Source organism: Cottoperca gobio, chromosome 3 (assembly GCF_900634415.1).
Source record: "Cottoperca gobio chromosome 3, fCotGob3.1, whole genome shotgun sequence".
Taxonomy (NCBI): domain Eukaryota; kingdom Metazoa; phylum Chordata; class Actinopteri; order Perciformes; family Bovichtidae; genus Cottoperca; species Cottoperca gobio.
Genome location: NC_041357.1, coordinates 19,040,621 through 19,060,259, shown reverse-complemented (window position 1 = coordinate 19,060,259; position 19,639 = coordinate 19,040,621). Strand labels below are relative to the sequence as shown.

The 19,639-nt window shown below is 40.8% G+C and overlaps 1 protein-coding gene across 1 annotated transcript; it reads left to right on the top strand.

Annotated features, from left to right (window-relative positions):
* The first annotated feature begins 139 nt into the window (after positions 1–139).
* Positions 140–18,777, top strand: trim66 (tripartite motif containing 66). Its single transcript, XM_029428617.1, has 18 exons — positions 140–252; positions 4,781–4,991; positions 5,825–6,038; positions 7,313–7,442; positions 7,749–7,865; positions 8,049–8,163; positions 8,429–8,575; positions 9,206–9,323; positions 9,679–10,508; positions 12,581–12,787; positions 13,495–13,624; positions 13,729–13,807; positions 13,895–14,081; positions 14,749–15,650; positions 15,765–15,876; positions 15,987–16,061; positions 16,760–16,912; positions 17,072–18,777. The coding sequence occupies exons 2-18, from the start codon at positions 4,983–4,985 to the stop codon at positions 17,306–17,308; spliced, it is 3,762 nt and encodes a 1,253-aa protein (XP_029284477.1). The 5' UTR covers positions 140–252; positions 4,781–4,982; the 3' UTR covers positions 17,309–18,777.
* The last annotated feature ends 862 nt before the right edge of the window (positions 18,778–19,639 follow it).

Here is a 19,639-nt window from a genome sequence, read left to right as displayed (position 1 = left end):
GATGTGTACACTTCTTCCATGAAGTTGCAGCAGTAATGTTACCATGATGCCATTCTTTGAAACTTCCCAAAAATAGTCCAGTCTTCTCCCCAAGTGTCACACTACAGCTTTGAGAAACGTCAGAAGAATTGCATGAGAACGAATATAAAATCTCACGATTAACTGCGAGACTTGGATATCTCTAAAAAATTTGGCCGGTCTAAAGAGCGACATCCGATGGAGGGACCGACACTCGGAGATGCACGGGTCAAGGTAAAAACAAAACAAAAAAACCTCTCGCGCTTAGGACACACACATACTGCAGGCAGCAAACCTGACATGATTGACAGGCCGACAGAAGTTCAGTGGCTTGGCAGACAGTCTCGTTTCCACTCTGACATCCTCACACGCGCTCACACTGATGTTTACCTGACGGGATGCTTTGCACGAGCTGCGCACTTCACGAGCGGAATTCATTTGTACACAGACACAGTTTTGGGGGGCTTTGTTACAGCAAACTATCCGTGTGCTGACTTTGTGTTTGCAGGCTGTCCTTTTGTTTTGTTGTGGATTGCACCATTATGCCATGATTGGGGCGTAATCTCATGCGCACTTTCTAAAAAATAATATCACGCTCAGTGGTGCTGCTGGAGGTGATGCTGCGAATGCAGAGGCAGCCAGAGGATGCGTGGGCAGACACTCTGCAGTTTGACTGACAAGCTTGTTGTTATTAAGCGAAAATGCGTTAATAAAGTGCTGTCAGATGAACAGATGGAACAGCCAAACGAGTAACATGCCATAAGGAAAATCCCAAATCCCCCAGTTTATTACAGTGAATAATAAATCACAAAACTCTAGTGGTATGTTCATACTTAATGGTAGTCAAACAGGGATTTATTGTTTTACAGAGGTATTTCAGACAGAGTACTACCATGCCACAATCTGGATAGTTGCAATAAATCTGATGAATATATGTAGGTTGTGTTTTTCAATGTTTATTGTGAGTTAAAGTTCCCATTTAATTTCATAAAGGAAATAAAGTATAAAACGTTTTAGGCATTATGGGGGCAAATCCAATTAATTTTAAGTTTTGGAGGAGTTTTCCTTTTCCAAATTAAGATAGTCACAAATCATAAGAATTATCATCACAATAATAATGTTATGCTATATAAATAAAATTGACTTGCTTAGATTTCATTTATATATAAAAATTATATTTTATTTATGACAATGCAATTATTTTTGCCTAAACAGTTGAATTTAAGGATATTCTGCCTCTGAGAGAATGTAATTCTTTCTTGACGTCATTAAAACCCCCCAAGAGTTCAGAAACAATAAAAGTAATGATGTCCTCAGTGCTATACAGTAGCTACAGTTCGTGGCGGCACCATATTGTTTTGCTGAAAATTGCACATTGTTGTTTCCAGCAGGAAAAAGCTCTGATAAACCTTCTGCTGCTTGTCCAGCATCATTCAGTAATTATATCTGTGGTGTCTTTGTAATTGGCAAGAGTTAACAACTTTACAATGCAATAATATGTCAGAGCTGTTGGTCTGTCATCTGTTTTGTTCTTCTTCTGCCCCCTAGTGGCCAAACATGTAGGCACTTTAAAGTAAATAAAGAGGGTTGTTTTAAAGGGAGTATTACAACGAGAGATAACTACAGGACTGTCTCAGAAAATTAGAATATTGTGATAAAGTTCTTTATTTTCTGTAATGCAATTAAAAAAACAAAAATGTCATGCATTCTGGATTCATTACAAATCAACTGAAATATTGCAAGCCTTTTATTATTTTAATATTGCTGATTATGGCTTACAGCTTAAGAAAACTCAAAAATCCTATCTCTAAATATTAGAATATCATGAAAAAGTATACTAGTAGGGTGTTCAACAAATCACTTGAATCGTCTAATTAACTCGAAACACCTGCAAGGGTTTCCTGAGCCTTGAAAAACACTCAGCTTGGTTCAGTAAACTAAATCACAAGTATGGGGAAGACTGCTGATCTGACTGCTGTCCAGAGGACCATCATTGACACCCTCCATCAGGAGGGTAAGACACAAAAAGAAATTTCTCAAAGAGCAAGCTGTGCACAGAGTGCAGTTTCAAAGCACATCCACAAAAAGTCTGTTGGAAGGGGGAAATGTGGCAGGAAACGCTGCACAACCAAGAGAGATGACCGCAGCCTTAACAGCATTGTGAAGAAGAGTCGCTTCCAGAATTTGGGGGAGCTTCAAAGACAGTGGACTGAAGCTGGAGTCCAGGTATCAAAAGCCACTGTTCACAGACGTGTCCGGGAAATGGGCTACAATAGCCGTATTCCCATGGTCAAGCCACTTCTGAACTCAAGACAACGGAAGAAGCGTCTGACTTGGGCTATGGAAAAGAAGCACTGGACAGTTGCAGAGTGGTCCAAAGTCCTCTTTTCAGACGAAAGCAAGTTTTGTATTTCATTTGGAAGTCAAGGCGCCAGAGTCTGGAGAAAGGCTGGAGAGGAGCAAAATCCAAGTTGCTTGAAATCCAGTGTGAAGTTCCCACAGTCAGCGATGGTTTGGGGAGCCATGTCAGCTGCTGGTGTTGGTCCACTGTGTTTCATCAAGCCCAGAGTAAATGCAGCTGTGTACCAAGAGATTTTAGAGCACTACATGCTTCCGTCTGCTGAAAAGCTCTATGGAGATGAGGAATTCATTTTCCAGCATGATCTGGCACCTGCCCACAGTGCCAAAACCACCAGTAACTGGTGTACTGACCATGGCATTACTGTCCTCGATTGGCCTGCCAATTCCCCTGACCTGAACCCCATAGAGAATATGTGGGGTATTGTGAAGAAGAAGCTGAAAGACACCAGACCCAACAATGCTAATGAGCTAAAGGCCGCTATTGAAGCATCCTGGGCATCCATAACACCTCAGCAATGCCACAGGCTGATTGCCTCCATGCCACGCCGCATTGATGCAGTAATCCGTGCAAAAGGATTCCCAACCAAGTACTGAGTGCATTAATGGACATTTTCAAATGTTTGATTTTGTTTTGCTGTTATAAATCTTTTTTTTTACTTGGTCTGAGGAACTATTCTAATTTTTTGAGATAGGATTTTTGAGTTTTCTTAAGCTGTAAGCCATAATCAGCAATATTAAAATAATAAAAGGCTTGCAATATTTCAGTTGATTTGTAATGAATCCAGAATGCATGACATTTTTGTTTTTTTAATTGCATTACAGAAAATAAAGAACTTTATCACAATATTCTAATTTTCTGAGACAGTCCTGTATATGCATAGGAGTGAGGTTTTTAACAGTTTGACTGGAGGCGCATGGTGAGATCCCATCAGCTGAAACACTTCAAGCACCCCATGAAGAGGAGATCAACTTAATGGGCCAAATGTCTTTTCACAATCTTGTTTCTGCGTGAAGTTGCAGCAGCTAAACTAAGCAGCTAAGAACTCTAGTAGGGGTTCTCAAATTATTTAAATTGTTTGGTTATTTTTTGATATACAATTGTCATTTCTTAAGAATGTATTTGCATTTTATAAAGTGAAGATGTTTCTCTCCTGCTGATGGATTTCTTTGCAGAACAGAGATGAAGTTATTTGAGGACAGAAATAGATAAATGGCATAATACCTTAAGAGTGGTTGAAGATAATCCTTCTTCTCTGTGATCTCATCACTTCAGTGTTAATAGATGCTATGTAGGGGGTGCTTTCAAGGGAGAGATCACTGCGCAGGTTTCTATTATTGTGATATCTCTTGAGATTGCATGCGTATCTAGCGCCAGCTTCACTTAGCAGGGCAGGGAGAGCGGGCAGGAGGTTTCGGTTCGAAAGATAAATGCTGCGAATGTTCAGCGAAAGGAAATGCACATTTCGGAAAGGCTACAGAGTTGAGTGAATGAGAGGTAGGGTGTACTACGACTGACTAATTGTGTTTCAAATTGGGTCTTTGAGCGCACAATGGGGAATGGAATTGTTCTGAGCTCCCCACTGAAGCACTCACGGATAAGAAAGTTGTCAGATTTGTAGGTCAGGCTGCAGGGGCTGTTGTTAGGCAGACTTGCTCACAGCTCGAGATGTCACAGCGGTTTGATACTGGGCCTTACTTGATGCCGTTTTGATTGCTTTCAGCAGTACCCTGTTCCCCAGTTCCCCTTTTCATCTCTCTGATTGTCATGTTTCTTCTGCAGGTACGCTGTCAGAGTATTATCCCTTCTGTGTCAAATATTCCTCCATCTTCGTCTACAGTTGGCTCCTTTTCTTTCTTCTTAAAGTGTGCGCTGTTCATTTTCTCTGACATGCTGAGTTAAAATCTTAATTGATTTCACAGCGTTAGAGGTAATTGAAGGAGTGTACCCTAGTCCCATCTGGAGCTTATCAGAGCCTGACCCGGTTTCAGTGTGCTACGTTAGTGTGTAGCTCCAGCTCCACTGGGACCTGTCCCCTCCTTGTGCTGACAAAGGGAAGAAGGCCACAGCCGGCCCAACCTACCGACATACCCCGACACAACCTGTGCCTAACATTGCCTTATCCTGCCTCACACTGCCTGCTCCAAAGAACTAAAAGTTGCTTACAATACAAATTATCCCTCCTTCTCTCATTGTAGGTCACTTGTTCTTCCTTCCTTAGTTTAGGAAAGGGCTTCCGGGGATATTTTGTCCTACAAAAAAATAATTATCTTATCTCCCTAATTCCCAATTATTATGCACAGGCTTATTTAAGAAAAAGGATTAGATTTTCTCTCTTTTTTGGTATGCTGCACCAGCAATCAGGGATGAATTTGAATGTGACACTCCTGTCCTCCGCTGCAGTGAGGGGGTCCTACACTTGGATGAACTGGGGGAGGAGAGAGCACAGTGAGGCTGTCATGTAAGCCGTCTCCTCTGGGGCCACCTCTCGGTGCATTCTGCTTCCTGCCTCAGGTAGAAGCCTCAGTGTTTCTGCTGCTGAGGCGTCAGGCTGATTGCTTTCCTCTTCCTCCCGCTGAGAAGGAACCACTCTCAAAGCACTGAAATGGAGAAGGTAAGGTGTTTGTTTTGGCATTGTTTCCTATCTTGATCTAGAGATTGTTTATTTGTGTGCAGCAGTTTCTGAGTTTGAACTGTTGATCCTGTGAATGAACCCCTTTAGAGCATTGTGGGCCTTTCTGTGTAGAGTTGGCATGCTTCCTATGTTTGTGTTGCTCTCTCTACCTAAGAGACATGTTAGCTATTAGGGATACCCCTGCCATTGTCTTTGGACAAGGATTAGGGTTTTTAAAACTGGATTTGGTCCCGAAGCTGCTCTTAAATTGGTAGGAAGGGTCAACTGCAGAGGTTGCATTTCCCCGCAGGGATTAATAAGCTATTACTAAAATAAACTAGCTGCACTGTGCATCATTTTACTAGCTTTCTGTAGACAGCTGTCGTACTATTTTATTTTGCTCAGATGTAAATATAAGAGACTAAGATGAAGTGTATTATGTTTGTTTGAAAATAAAATCCTTATTTTAACAGATTTGATGTCTTTTTGTTTTAATGTTTACATATATCATAATGTTTAAATGCTGATGGTTGGAAAATTAGATCAATGTTTAAATGATTTTGCTTGTAGATAAACGATGCTGTAGCACAGGTTAAGTGCCACTCACGTTCCTCGGAAAGTCTCTGAGGCATTTGCGAGCATGAGAACAGATAACAACTCCTGGAAGTGTGATTTAGCCCAGAGAACAGTGGCAACACAAATGTTTCTGACATATGCCACCTCGACTTATTATCACATGGGCCTCTTTGTGTCTGTGTGTGTGAGAGTGTGTGTGAGAGTGTGTGTGAGAGTGTGTGTTCACTGTACACTTTTCTTTGTGTGTGCCCTTTCAGAGCTGCTCAGAGTGCTCAGTGCCGACACTTGCACACAGCCTGTGCACACTCTGCAACAAGTGGTTGTGCTACCAGTGCACAGATGTGCATCAGCATCAGAGAGCCCCTTCCACTTCCCAGTACACAGACATGCACCAGCAACAGAGGCCCAGTGCCACCCAGTGCCCTGACCTGCACCAGAGAGGCTCCAGCTCCTTGCCTCCAACTGGACAAGGCAAGATATTTACATATTCAACTTTTTTTACCTCCATTTTCCAGGCCAGTATGACAGATTATCAGTGGGGCTGCTTCTCTCTATCACCACAAAAGCTTGTTTTTGCTTCTTTGTTTTCCCTCTGGTGTTCTGTTTGTTTGTTTGTTAATCATGTCTCAGTAGGAACCATGGCAATGAATAATGCATGACATGGCGATGGTTGATAATAGTTCCTGGAGATATCTGTGTTTTATTACACGTCTCTTTAACACGTGGCCCAGATTCTAAACCGCTCGCATCATTTCATTTTTGTTATTTTAGTGTGTTTCTATTTAAAGACCCTCAAGTATGCCTGCCAGCTTTGTTGACAGCTTCTTTTGCAGGTCTACATCGCACAAGTTGTCAAAACATAACGGATAAGTCATGGACTTTATTGTGATGTGGGTGCCATACTGTTTAGTTTGTGTATTTGAGAGAAAAAGCTGTGTGACTGCGCTGACTGACAGGATGTGGTCAGTCAGATCAGGTTGATGCACACAGGGTGATGCTCAGCTGTTTACCACAGAGAGGTGTGATGTTGTGCAGGCACGAGGGGGTTGGCTGAGGTGAGGCGACCAGCGGCGAGCTGTAGAGCTGTGTTCATTAGCCATATCCAGCTATTGTTAGATAGATGTTCTGCAGTTTCTACAGTGACCTATTTAGAAATGTGTGTGAGATTCTTCAGAGTGTGTGCATTAGTATGTGTGTGTGGTTGCGGCACAAAGGCAGATTAAACATCACTGAAAAACCGTTCACTTACATTACAACCTCAACTTGCAACCTATTTCCTGCAATTGTATTTTCGTATCGACGTGCAGCGGTAGTTTTAATGATACATGTCAATATAACTCATGACAGTTTACTTTTAGCCCATGTAAGTTTGTTGTGGCTGACTTTAAATCCATCTGGTTAAGATGGCTCCATAGTGGACACAATATTTTGTCTTATTCTAGTTACTCAAAACGACACACAACCTTTAAAAACATGAAAACTGAATGCCACTGTGAGATGATGCACTTCTTTCAAGTATCTACAAGAGTAAAGTAAAACATGTAATTTATCACACGACTTCTAACATGAATCAAATTAAATTAAGTTCTTCTAATAAATACATTTGATAACTGTTAAGTTATTAAAACGGTTATTTAGTTAGTGTTGGTATTTGTTCTTCTCCTTTAGCTGTTTGTGTGAATTGCTTGCTGTTGCTGTTGCTAATGCTCCCTCCTCTCTCCTCCCTCCCTCCGTCTGTCTTTTAGGCCCAGGGTCGTATCCTTGTTCCCTCCTCATGTGCCACTCTCACAGACAGGAGCCCTTGGAGCTGTTTTGTGAGTCATGTGACCTTCTGTGCTGTAGCATCTGTCACCTGTCCTCCCACAAAAACCACAGGTCAGTCCTCAGATACACAGCACAAGGACACTGCAGAGAAGGGCTAACCGCAGGTCAAAAACTTCCCTTGAGCAACTTTAACTGCCTTGTCACTTGTATTGTCTGTATCTGCATACACTACCCTTGGCTTGCCAAATACATATTAGGTATTCATACGCTTTACTTTTCTGTGATGTTACAGTACACTAGCTGTCTCTAAGGTCACCTGAATAATGTCTAGTCCCCAGGGGAAACAATTTTGTTCTTCAATCCTAAAGAATAAATTAGTGAACCCTTTGCGTGGTGTATGCTGTGATCTCTGTTCAGGGTGGTGCAGATTGGGAAGGCCCTCCAGGATCAGCAATGGCTGTTTGAGAGCCTGGTGGTGCAGGTGGATGAGAGGAGGTCTGCAGTGGAGAACAATGCCAAGCAGATAGAGGACAGGTTGGTTAAGACTCCATAATCAAGGTCCAAAGTCTGAGCAACTTCTGCCACAAATGCTCAATAATTTAAAAGTGTGAAATATAGCAAGCTAATGCATAAATTAATGTCTGAAATGCTGCTCTTTTCTTCTGCATTTGGGATTTTTCTGCCAGGACATTTATTTTCTCCTTTCTTTTTTCGTAGACTTCATGGAGTAAAGATTGCACACAGGAAGGCAGAGAACCAGATTAAAATGGCAAAGATGATTATGATGAACGAGCTTAACAAACGAGCCAACCTATTAATAGAGCAACTGGAGGTAATTACTTTCTTTTTCTTTCCTTCTTATCGTTCAACCAGGCGTGAATCTACATGCAAAGAATCAGTAAACGCCGTGATGTAATCATTCCTGAAAGAAAGCAAACGAGAATCCATAATAATCTGTCAAAGCTACTTAAGCCCATGTCTCAGGAACTACATCTGTCGAACAAATAAAATAAGAGCCATTGATTTCCTCCACAGTCCAGCCATGACTCTTTGTGTACCAGTAATTACTAGATGCATTTTTATGGGTTTCTTCACAGAAAATCTCGGAGGACTTCCAGCAGCGTCTGGAGGACCAGCTGCAGGGGGCAATAGAGATATGTGGCCAGCTGGACCATGTTCAGAAGTTCATCACCTGGGCTACGACCCACCACTGCAGAGGCCCGGTGCTCTTCAGCAGGGCTCTGGTACGCTGACAGGGCAGCCAACAGACGGACACTCTCTTATTGTAACACACGTACAGTAGTTCTATGAGGAAGTAGTAATTCATCGCTGATGCTTCTTTTATTTTATTTTATTATAAAGGGGAACTCCACCTATTACACACGTAAAGTTTACTAGGCACTACTCAGCTTGTGAAAGCAGCTGTACAATGTCCCCTTGGGTTTCTAGAGGAGCTTTGTTACAGTAAGACTAAGTCAATTATTAAAGTTGCATCGGCTTGAGCTTGAAAACTACGTATTAAATAAAGGGAAATCCCGTGTTATGAAGTGGAAAGACAAGTCATGTCAAGTCACGGTATCTTAGTCCGAATTTTGACTACTATTTGTTTCTTTTTATGCGACACCTGTAACTTTATGGAAGTGCAATACTAAATGACTTGCCTACTCTTTTAACCTAAAGTTATATTCACGGGTGGTGCTTGTTGCAGCTTTAGTGCTCAGTGTGGGATATTTTTGCTTTTGGCATTTTATGTCCAGCATCCTTTCACTATTTACTGTAGGAGTGTTTTTAACTTCACTTTTTGTAATCAGTGACAGCAGGGGGGTTTGCAGAATATTTGTTTTAAATGAATAAAATATATTTTCTTCTTTCAGATTTCTCTCCAGATGCAGCAACTGCTTGAGTCGTCTCTCCACTCAGACTCTTGGAGTCCTGTCAGAATTAAATTCAACTGGGATGCTAGTTACTGGACCAAGCAGATTTCCACTTTAGGTAAAATTAGTTATTGAAGTGCGATGGTTGTATTACAGTTCAAATATCATTATTCAGAATGAGGTTGAAACTGAAGATAATCCCACAATAAAAAAATTAAAGAATTTTCTTTGAATGACAGGATTCAGTGAAGCAGGTTTTTAATTGTTAATAGTGAATTTGTTTCAAATGTACTATCAATATTTCTTTTCAAAATGAGATACCTTCTTATTGAAAATAACTTTCTACTGCATAGTTGCAACAAATACTTTTCTGTTTAAATGTACGTACAGTTTATTATTAATCATGTTTTCTGCATGGCATATTACATCCTTCTTTTGATCAGAGCTCTGAATGTGACTCTGTTGCTCTACAGGCCAGCTGACTGTTGAAGGGGGAAACTGCACTTATCCTCAGGGCTTGGCCTGCTCCAGTATTCTGAGGCCTCAGCCTATCCCCTGCCTGTCTCTGCCGTCCGTGTGTCACAGAGGACGAGAACCAGGCTGTGGGTACCAGAACTGCTGTGAGCCCCAGATGTGTTGCCTGCATGCCATTCCCTCTCAGCCAGATATGTCCAGTCTGGAAAAAAGCCATCTGGAAGCCACACTTTATAGCTCTAGCTGTGTTCAGCCTGCCCTTATCTCTGCCTCCTTGCACCAGAACCAGCAGCTCCAGAGGTGCTGGGACCCAGACAGCTCGTCGCAATGTCCTCCCTCTTCACCACCTGTCCCAATCATGGGACCCATCCAGCTCAACTGCAGTCGAGGATCTACATCCCAGTCACCAGCTGCCGCCTCTCAGCTCCATTCTCAAACGAAATCTTATCTCTATCGCCAACAACAGAGGAAACTTCTTCCAAACGGCCAGGCTCAGCCAAGTGCAGACCGTAGCATGGCAGGCCAACGTCAGAGGAAGCTGTCGACAAGCACGACTCTGCAGCAGGATCTCAGCCACACAGCCGTGGACAGAGATGTGATGACTGAAGAGAACTGGGAGGAGAGATGTAGAGTAGAGGAGGCTCGTGGACAAACGGCAGCAGTTGAAAACAGAGAGCTGCTGGATGTTGAGCTGCAGCAGGACAGGAGGGAGCAGAGTCCTGTCCAACAGCAGCAGCAGCAGCTTCATGTTCCTCTTGCAGCAGAGCTGAGAAAAGAGCTGCAGAGAAACAGACCTGGACTAATGCTGAGAGACTACATAGATGTCAGGGTGAGAGATTAAGTTAACAATAGATCTGACTAATACCCGATATTTGTTTTTTTTAAGTATAAACACAACATTAAAAAAGCAAGGATCCATCTAATTTAATTGTTAAGATGTTTTGGCGAAGATTAGCACTGACAACCGTAACCTTCACTGGGAATTACACTAGCAGTTGACAGTCTCATCATAAGGTCCATTCAGTTGCTGCTCTGGTTTCGCTTTCGATCATATCATATGATACAAAATACATGTGGCAACCTTTGCCATAAACTTTTATATGTCACATACACAAATAATAGCTATGTTTTGTAATTCAAAATGAGCTGTCATGAAAGATAAGGGATAACTTTGTATGACCTGTAAAACCTTTCACATATCTGTCAACATTGACAGTAATAGCAATATGTTTATGAGCCAATATCTGTTGGTGATACTACTACATTGTTCTAGTGGGAATAAATCGCACATAGTTGTAGTCTTAGTGAAGCAACATAGTTGTGAGCCTCTTTTGAAAATGAGGCGTATTTGTTTGTGATCAACATCAGCAGCTACTGTGAGTTCAAATCTAGGGGTGCGGTGGGATTTTCTCTATCTCAGTCTTCGTTCTTTCGCTTCACACGTGGTTCTGCAATGTTTCTACGGCCTCAAACAAGTGTGAACCCAACTCCCAACTCATGACATGGTAAACCACACATGCTTGTACACACCTTTCAAAAACCACAATGTATCACTATCAGTCAGGCCTATTTCCTATTAAACACAGATGTTCACAAAGACAAAGGTAGCAAAGTCTAATAAAAAAAAAAAAGCTTCATGTAGTTACATTTAAGTCAAATCAAAAGCCAGTAGGAAAATGTTTCACATATGGGAAGTAGTTATTGTATATTTCTGAATTATTGAAGTTTAAGGGAGCGTTGAATTTGAGGTGGTACTCAGTTTTAATTAATATCTATAAAAGATTCACACTAAAGGAGCGCTTTATTTTAATGCCAGAATGATCACTTCCCACCGTTGAAAGCTTGCCTGAAAACAGATGGTAAAAAAGAAATGTGCTCCTGCTTTTATGAAAAGAGGATGATGGGAAAACAAAGAGCTGCTCTGACAATTAAAGCTGAGCTGTTCATAGCAATGCATCCCAAAACCAGGAGAGCACTGTTCATCACAATCACACGTGATGCCAGAGGTTTGAGTAGCCACACAATCGCCTCACTAAAGATTCTCAAGGTGCACTTTTAAGATGTATTATCTTCGCATTTTCAAGTCACACAGTATCTGCAAACTACATAAAACCACTTGGGCGCAGTCATTTATGTGCTTAACCTGTCATTAATGAGACGCTAAGGGAATAGAGGGAGCTGCCAGTTTGATTTCAGTTCTGGTTTGCACTCTGAGATAAATTGCTACACCCCTTCATCGTTCCAGACAGAAGGGTTTTAGTCTATTTTCCCCCACAGTCTCAACCTGCACACCTCTCCCATGGGGCATGGAGCAGGTAAGTGTTTTAATTGCATGATGCTTAGGAGCACATGGTCGGTGTCAGCCTGGCCTGAATATCTGTGACGGTACACTAGAAAAGAAACAGGAAAATAACCTAGTGTTTAATGATTCATCAGCCCTCCTCATTTTATTTGCTGAAGGCACGGCTGAGATGTTTAAAGGAGCTTTTCGGGACATTTTCATTAGTTAAATTGTAATAGAAGAGAAGCGGAGAATGGTAGTAAGTTATTTGCTGTTCTGGTTTAATAAAATGGCCACACTGCACCCCTGATAGTGGATTTACATATCATAATTGATGTTGTAACCAAACGTTTCATTGCCTGTACTATAACTAATATATGCAGCTCTGTGGTTGTTAGTTGTTTAGAATTAGTCTCTGAATAAATAGGCTCTGAATGATGTTTTTGTTCATTCAGTGTCTGGCCGTGTGTGTGTGCATGTGTGACACTCAAGGTTGTTTCCACTGCACACATCCCACTCCTTTTCTCTCCTGTCTGTTGTTAATGGCATGAACAGGGGCATCTGTGCATGTGATGCAGCTTGGAAACCTGCTCAGTTTTGCATGTTTGTGTTTCTGACAGAGATCCACATCCCTGGAGGTGTCGATGACAGCCCACGAGTGTGCATCTGATGTGCAGAGCAGCAGGCTCAGCCCCACTTTAGTGTGCACGAGGAGGGAAAGACGCTCCCAGAGCATCCCGGCAGAACTGGCAGACCCATCCACAAGCCCTTTCACTGAAAGGCCCACAGGATGCACTCACGGACTACATGCAGGAACTGCAACTAAGGTAATCCCTGCATCAGAATATTATCACATCCTAGGGAGGAAGTGCGGCTCAACTGTCAGATAGAATAGAGTTGATCACTGTTTTGGTGTGCCCTTTGTACATGTGAGATTTGGCTTTCCAACGGAATAGTAAACAGACCAGCTTTCTCCTGTCATGCATAGTACCACTGAAACATTTATATATTACATTGATTTAAGGCTCTGACTATTAATTTCAAGATTATATTCCTTATTATTGGATTAATGTTTGGTCTATAAAATGTTAGAAAATAGTTAAAATAAGTCAGGGTTCCCACACCTTCTTAAACATCAAATCCAAGGACTTTCCAGACCCAATTCCCTCAAATTCAAGGACTTTCCAGACCCAATTCCCTCAAATTCAAGGACTTTGACACATTTTAGTGTTACAACACTGATCATTTTTCTAATAATGAAAAAGAATGAACTTCGAACCCTGGCTTTAAAGACAGTAGCTTTAGATAGGAACCAAACACATGTTAGTTCTCTATCAGGAAAGCATGTAGTAGCCATTTTTTCTAACCACAATGGCAACGTTCAAATTTTGACTGCAGATTGCAAGATTGCATGCTTTTACAAAATGCTTTGCAAGTTATTATTTGGACGAATAATAGCATTGTGGTGAAGATACATACACTAATAAGGTTAAATATGCTTATATGTTTTACATAATGTTTGCTTTGTTCTCAGTTTGTCAGTATGGATCCCAGACAGAGGAGAGCATCAGATGGTGTGCTTTGTGTTGTGAAAGAAACTTCGTCTGACACGGCGCCCTCCAGAGGCCACCGGTCTCCTCTACTGTCCTATAAGACAGAGCCAGGTGCTGGAAAAAACAACTGCTTACAATGCGATTACCTCTCACATTCTCATATAAACAACATACAAAGTTTGTAAATACATACTCATCATTGTTCTCCTTTCTAGATCATTCTTTTATTTATGTAAATGAAGAGATTGATGAGGCTAAGGGGAAAGGCAGGGTGGCAAGAAATGGCGACAACAGGTGTGTTATAGCTGCCCAGTCAACATCTGTCCATGCACAAATCATGAAAATAAGGTTTCATCATTCTTTCTCTACTTGCCTTTAAAGTTACACAGATGTTCAGAAGGACTCAGGAAGGCCCAGGGTTCCAGTGGTTTGCTTGGAGCGTCTCAAAATACTTGTGTCTCAACTCCCCCCACATGGACGCCGACAGAGCGACCCTTTACCTTCCAGCGGGGCGGAGAAGAGTGAAACTCTCCCGCAGCAGAGAACCTGGCATGATGCAACGCCTGAAGTATGTCTCATTTCTAAAAAAACACCACAGCATTTAAAAAATATAGGCAAAAGTGAAATTATTTTTATTTAATCTGACTCATACTACGAAAAATATTACAGGATGTAATTATTGAAGTAAACAAGTGTACTTTTTTTTATTAAATGAAAATGTTTTCATTCATGCCAAAATGTAATTTCTAGTGATATGACATTATATTAGTCACCTGTATATGTTGAAGTATATTGAAAAGTTCAACAGTATTTTGTTCAGGCAGAGTTCTCGTTTGGCTGCTTGAGTTACAACATTTAACATTTGAGAAGTTTCAGCTTCAGTAAGATAATAAAAAAAGAAACGTTTTTATAATTGTAACAACGTTGTGTTGTGACTAGGAAGACAGATGAGACCATGTACAATACAATAATTATTTTATTTATCTTAGTGTTTCCTTCCTTATACATGATCTACAGTCTTTCCATTTGTTTGATGTAGTGTGACAGCTACTAATGATTATTTTATTTAATACATCTTAGAAATCACCAGAGATTGTAGTTAACATGCTGATTAAAGTATGTTTAATTCATCTGCATGCTTTCATTCAGAAAATATATTTAATAATATATGATAAAAGCATACAAGACATCTTCATTTCTTTTGTCTTCTCTTCTCCTCTGTGTTGTAAACATAGGGCATAGCTGGAGGCTCTGAGACCACGAGGCCCACCCGCTCACTCACGGTGCCACCATATGCAGAGCGTGATCAGTCGACCGCACACTCGACCACCAGTGAGTTTGACAGCCGAGGGAGAATCAGCTGTCGTAAAGCCTCCACGCTTCCGTCTGTTGACCCTAAATATGTGCCACAGAGTAACTCTGCATTGGAGCTGGACTCAGACTCTGATCCCACATCAGTCTCAGAGGAGATTGTTTCCAGGGATGAACCAGACCCACAGCTAGTCTCAGATGCATCACCAGATTCTGACCCAAATGCAGAGTCTTCATCTGAGGCTGAACTTGAATGTCTGACTGAGGAGAAATCAGTGGCTGCAGGAAAGATGGGGCTCTGCTGTGAAATTGATATCGCAGGGGATTCAGAGCCAAGTGTTGAATACGAGGCAGAGCCAGAATCAGACGCAGAGGCGGGATCAGACGATGGCCAAGGGCTGGACGCTGATGCGGAATCAGGTGATGCTGAAATCGAATCATACGTCCAACCTGACTATGATCCCAGCTTTCAGGCAGAGACTGACTCTGACGTTGTATTCGATCAGCCTCCAGACTCTCAGGGCTCTGCGGAGTCTGAGCTCGACGTAGAATCTGAACCTGAACTGACAATTGACGACCCGCAACCGCTTCGCTCTGACCTGGAAGAGGAGACCCACGTTGGTGCTGCTCAGAGGCCGATTCTGATCGCAAACCCTGACACTCAAAGATGCACAGAGGAAGTCCAGTCTGACCACGACAATGCAGAGATGGAGAACGAGGACTTTTGTGCCGTGTGTCTGATTGGAGGGGACCTGCTGTGCTGTGACCAATGTCCAAAAGTTTTTCATCTGTCTTGCCACATCCCCTCTCTGCTGAGTTTCCCCTCGTAAGCTTCTGATAACCTGAAATTGATCCATTCAACATTATCCTCTAACCTCTTATCAAACTGTTTACTTGGAGCCGTTATTGTTAACCTGACGCTGTTTCTTATCCTGTTCAGAGGTGACTGGGTGTGCAGCCTGTGCAGAGACGTCGTGCAGCCAGAGGTTCAGTACGACTGTGAGAACGAGAGAACATCTGTAGAACATGAACTGCCTGCTTGTGACCAGAGAGTACGTCATTGTATTAGTATTAATAATAATTATGACTGGTTGTTTTTTGTGACTGTGTTCCTTTTCATGCATTTATAATCCTTTTTCTTTCATGTTTTGGTCAACTGTAGAAATGTGAGCGGCTGACTCTTCTGATCCTCAGTAACATCCTGAGTGCTCCCTTCCATGAGCCAGTCAGTCCGCTTGTGAGTGATCACCCTTTTATTACAGAGCAGTTACAGAAAAAGGCTAACTCGTTTTCATAATCTCATTTTTTATTCATTATACTTACAGGAACACAGTGCTATCATGAGAGAGTGTTTTCCTCATTGTTTGGGCATACATAAACACACGTTGTTTGCTGCTATATTCGTCAGGGTTTAGGGACTTAAAGGTTAGGTTCAATTTATGTTCACATTCAGTTTTTCACACCAAAGCACAATGAGTGTTTCCTTGTGGCCTGACAAACGTGTTGAGTTTGCATGCATGTATGTGCATCCTCGTCAGTCGCAAACAAAGGGGACAAAACATTGCACGACAGCACTGCTAGTGGTACCTTTAATATGGATCCGTAAGGTTCAGTGCAGTTAAAATGCACTGTAGTTAATCAAAGGCACTATCAAGACTACAGTTCATATGTGCGTTGCTGACCCATCATTGTGTGAACATATTTTATCCAAGGGAGGAATTTAATAGATTCTGTTGTACAAGCAAGCACTCTCCATATAGGTGGTGCCCCATTTGTCACAGCGATACATAATGCAATCTATGGAACATTTATTTGATGCATTTTGAATGGAGAAAGAGTTACAAGGTTATTACATTAGAATGAGCTACGGGGAACTGAAGTGTCTGTGTGGATTATATCTAAAACAGTCTTACATGTCTCTGCTTTTTCATGCAGGCTCGTCATTACTACCAGATAATCAAGAGGCCTATGGACCTGTCTGTGATCAGGGCCAAACTCAGCAAGAGGAATACTCGACATTATAACTCACCAGAACATTTTGTTGCTGATTTCTATCTCATGTTCTATAACTGTGCAACGTTCAATTATGTGAGTTAAAACTTGATATCCTGTAGGTGTGTATTGAATGTACAATTAGTCTAATAATCAAAAATGAATCCTTGTTTGAATTATAAACATAATAATCATCAGTGAGTACTTAACTAGCACTGATCTGTGTGTAATAGCTCTTTCTCTCTCTTTCCACAGCCTGACTCCGAGGTGGCCCAAGCAGGCCGCAGCCTCGAGGCATTCTTCACGTCCAAGCTGAAAGAAGTTTACCCAGACAGAGTTTTCCTTGCGGCTGAGGTGGACTCTGACAGCGATGAGTATGATGAGGCCTACAAGGCCGCTGAGAGTGGTTTCCCCTGGCCGGAGAGGAGAGAGCAGTGCCACAGGAAGAGAAAAAGGAGACACTCTCTCAAATCAAGGAGACAAAACTTCTAACCAGAGGTGAATGGAGTGCAACCATGTATGCAAATAAGCTGTATTTGTGGGTCATTTTACAGTTTTTATTTAGCAGCCTGTGAGGCTGTCACAGTGTTTCCATTCTGTAAACTATTTTGTGGTTTGCTGTAATATCACAGCGCTGTCATCCGATGGCAGCTGAACATACTTCAAACATTTCAAGTGCTAATGCTAGAGCAATTATTATCCCTGCAGACTTCAACTTCAACTATTGCTATTGCTTTTAGTTGTGACTGCATTTATTGTATGTAACTCGGCAACATTGAAAATCGAGGTTTTTCCTCAATGTGTTCCAAGGTTTTAAATAAAAGAAAGAAAGAATCGGAGAAGTAGAAAGTGTAAAAATGGAAAGGTTTCAGTTACATACTATATGCTACACATTTGGAACCATATGTCTTTGTTGGGTCGCTTCAGTAGCTTTAAAACAACTTATGAGATGATGCTGTAATTTTTACTGTATTATTTCCTTTTATGGCTATTGATGATTTGTTTCTGCTGCGCTAGAATTTACATTTATTTACATGCAGACCTCCTAAAATCACATACCTGATGTTATATGCTCTATTGTACAAAGAGGATGCTGTAGTTGATGTTTATTAATCTCACTTTGCATCTTTATTAAGTGGATTTCTGTACTTTTTTTAGGTTAGCATAGTTCTGATGATACACAGCACTTTGAATCTTTGATATGGGTAAATACTGTATTTACCATATTCGTAAACGCTCAACATATTTATACATGTGTAACTGTATAGAACTTTATTTTACTATATTTGTCATTTTAATAATTAAATGATTGCAGGCAATTATCATAGGTTTGATTATTGTTATAATTTTGCGTCTCAGTAGCTTTTTTTCAAAAACAGCAGTGAATCTTATAGACTTTGTATTTTTGACCAGAGTGATACAGAATGTGAGTGATTGACGGCACTATTACCAGTTTTAGAGCTCATCTGTATTTCCATGTTTGTTAGAAGATTTAACATCCAGATGAAAGGACCCAAGAACATTTTTATTTGACATTTAACCATAAATTAAGTTTGTGTATACATTATGTAAGCTTTCTGTTCTACTGTGTTTCAGCCAAATGTTGTTCTTATCTATTATCTAAATATCTCAGGCTTCATAAGAGTGTAAGGTATTGATATCATTCAGTAATGATGATTATTTGTAGAGCCACACTGTTGAAAATACATTTTATAATACCTGCTGTTGTAGAGCATTTCCTGTTTTTAAATATTCTTTACTTGCTTCCTTCAGCTTAAGTTAGATTTTACTTGACATTAAGAGTAATTACCGCACAAATTATTGTCTGTGCACTCCTTGATCATTGTCAAGAGTAGTAAGAAGAGGAGTAATACACTTTACTGTATGTAATGTTACTTCCTTTGACATCAATAAATGTAATATTTCCTATTGTATGAGGGAAGACTGATAAACTAAATATAGTTAATGTCACTGTTTAAGGTTGGTTAATTTCTTTAATTTTTTAATTTTTTATTGTAATAGTCAATGATAAATGCACATATATTACTATCAATAAAATGCATTCAACAGAAAATATATTTGCTTATTATTTTCCATCTGTCATTATTAATCATTATATGTTACAGGAGACAAACGGATGGAAAATACACTTTTTTTCATTACAACAGTGTATACTTTAAATATATATTGTGAGGTGTTGGCACTCTAGGGGTTCGGCTTCCAAATCCAACACCAGAAGGTTGTCGGTTCAATACCAGGGCTGCCACCATTGAGCCCCTGAGCAAGGCACTTAACCCTGAGTTGCTCCAGGAGGACTGTCCCTGTAGTTAGTTCACTGTAAGTCGCTCTGGATAAGAGCGTCTGCTAAAATAACCTGTAACGTAATGTATCTACTGTATACAACAAAGCATCAAATCATCAATATGAATTGCAGCCATTTTTAGTTGAACTTCCAGGTTTGACAGAAAAGGATATTGTGATTCTTTTCAGCTTCCTCCCCAAAAGCCACAGAAGCAAATTCATACAAATGTCTTAACATTTATTTACTTTAGGAAGAGACACCTCATAGGTAGTTCAAATATTGTGACAAAATGTGACATTTTCCTTCAGATCACTTCTTCTAAATGTACTTACAACACTATAGGTTGTATTGCAATATTTCGATTGGGATGTAATTTTCCAATATTTCAGAGGGTCCAGGCAGGTTTAGGGCCGCAAATAAAACATGATTTTTGGCTCCCTCTTCTATCTTCTAATCTAATTTCACTATGTCTCCACTGATTAAACTCAATGAAGATGATGATGATTAAACACCAGTGCCAA

Excerpts from the sequence above, each read along its gene's own strand:
- trim66 (XM_029428617.1), top strand. Across the intron at positions 8,576-9,205 it reads TGCTCTTCAGCAGGGCTCTG|ATTTCTCTCCAGATGCAGCA; the intron begins GTACGCTGACAG and ends TTCTTCTTTCAG. Across the intron at positions 15,651-15,764 it reads TCTCTGCTGAGTTTCCCCTC|AGGTGACTGGGTGTGCAGCC; the intron begins GTAAGCTTCTGA and ends TATCCTGTTCAG.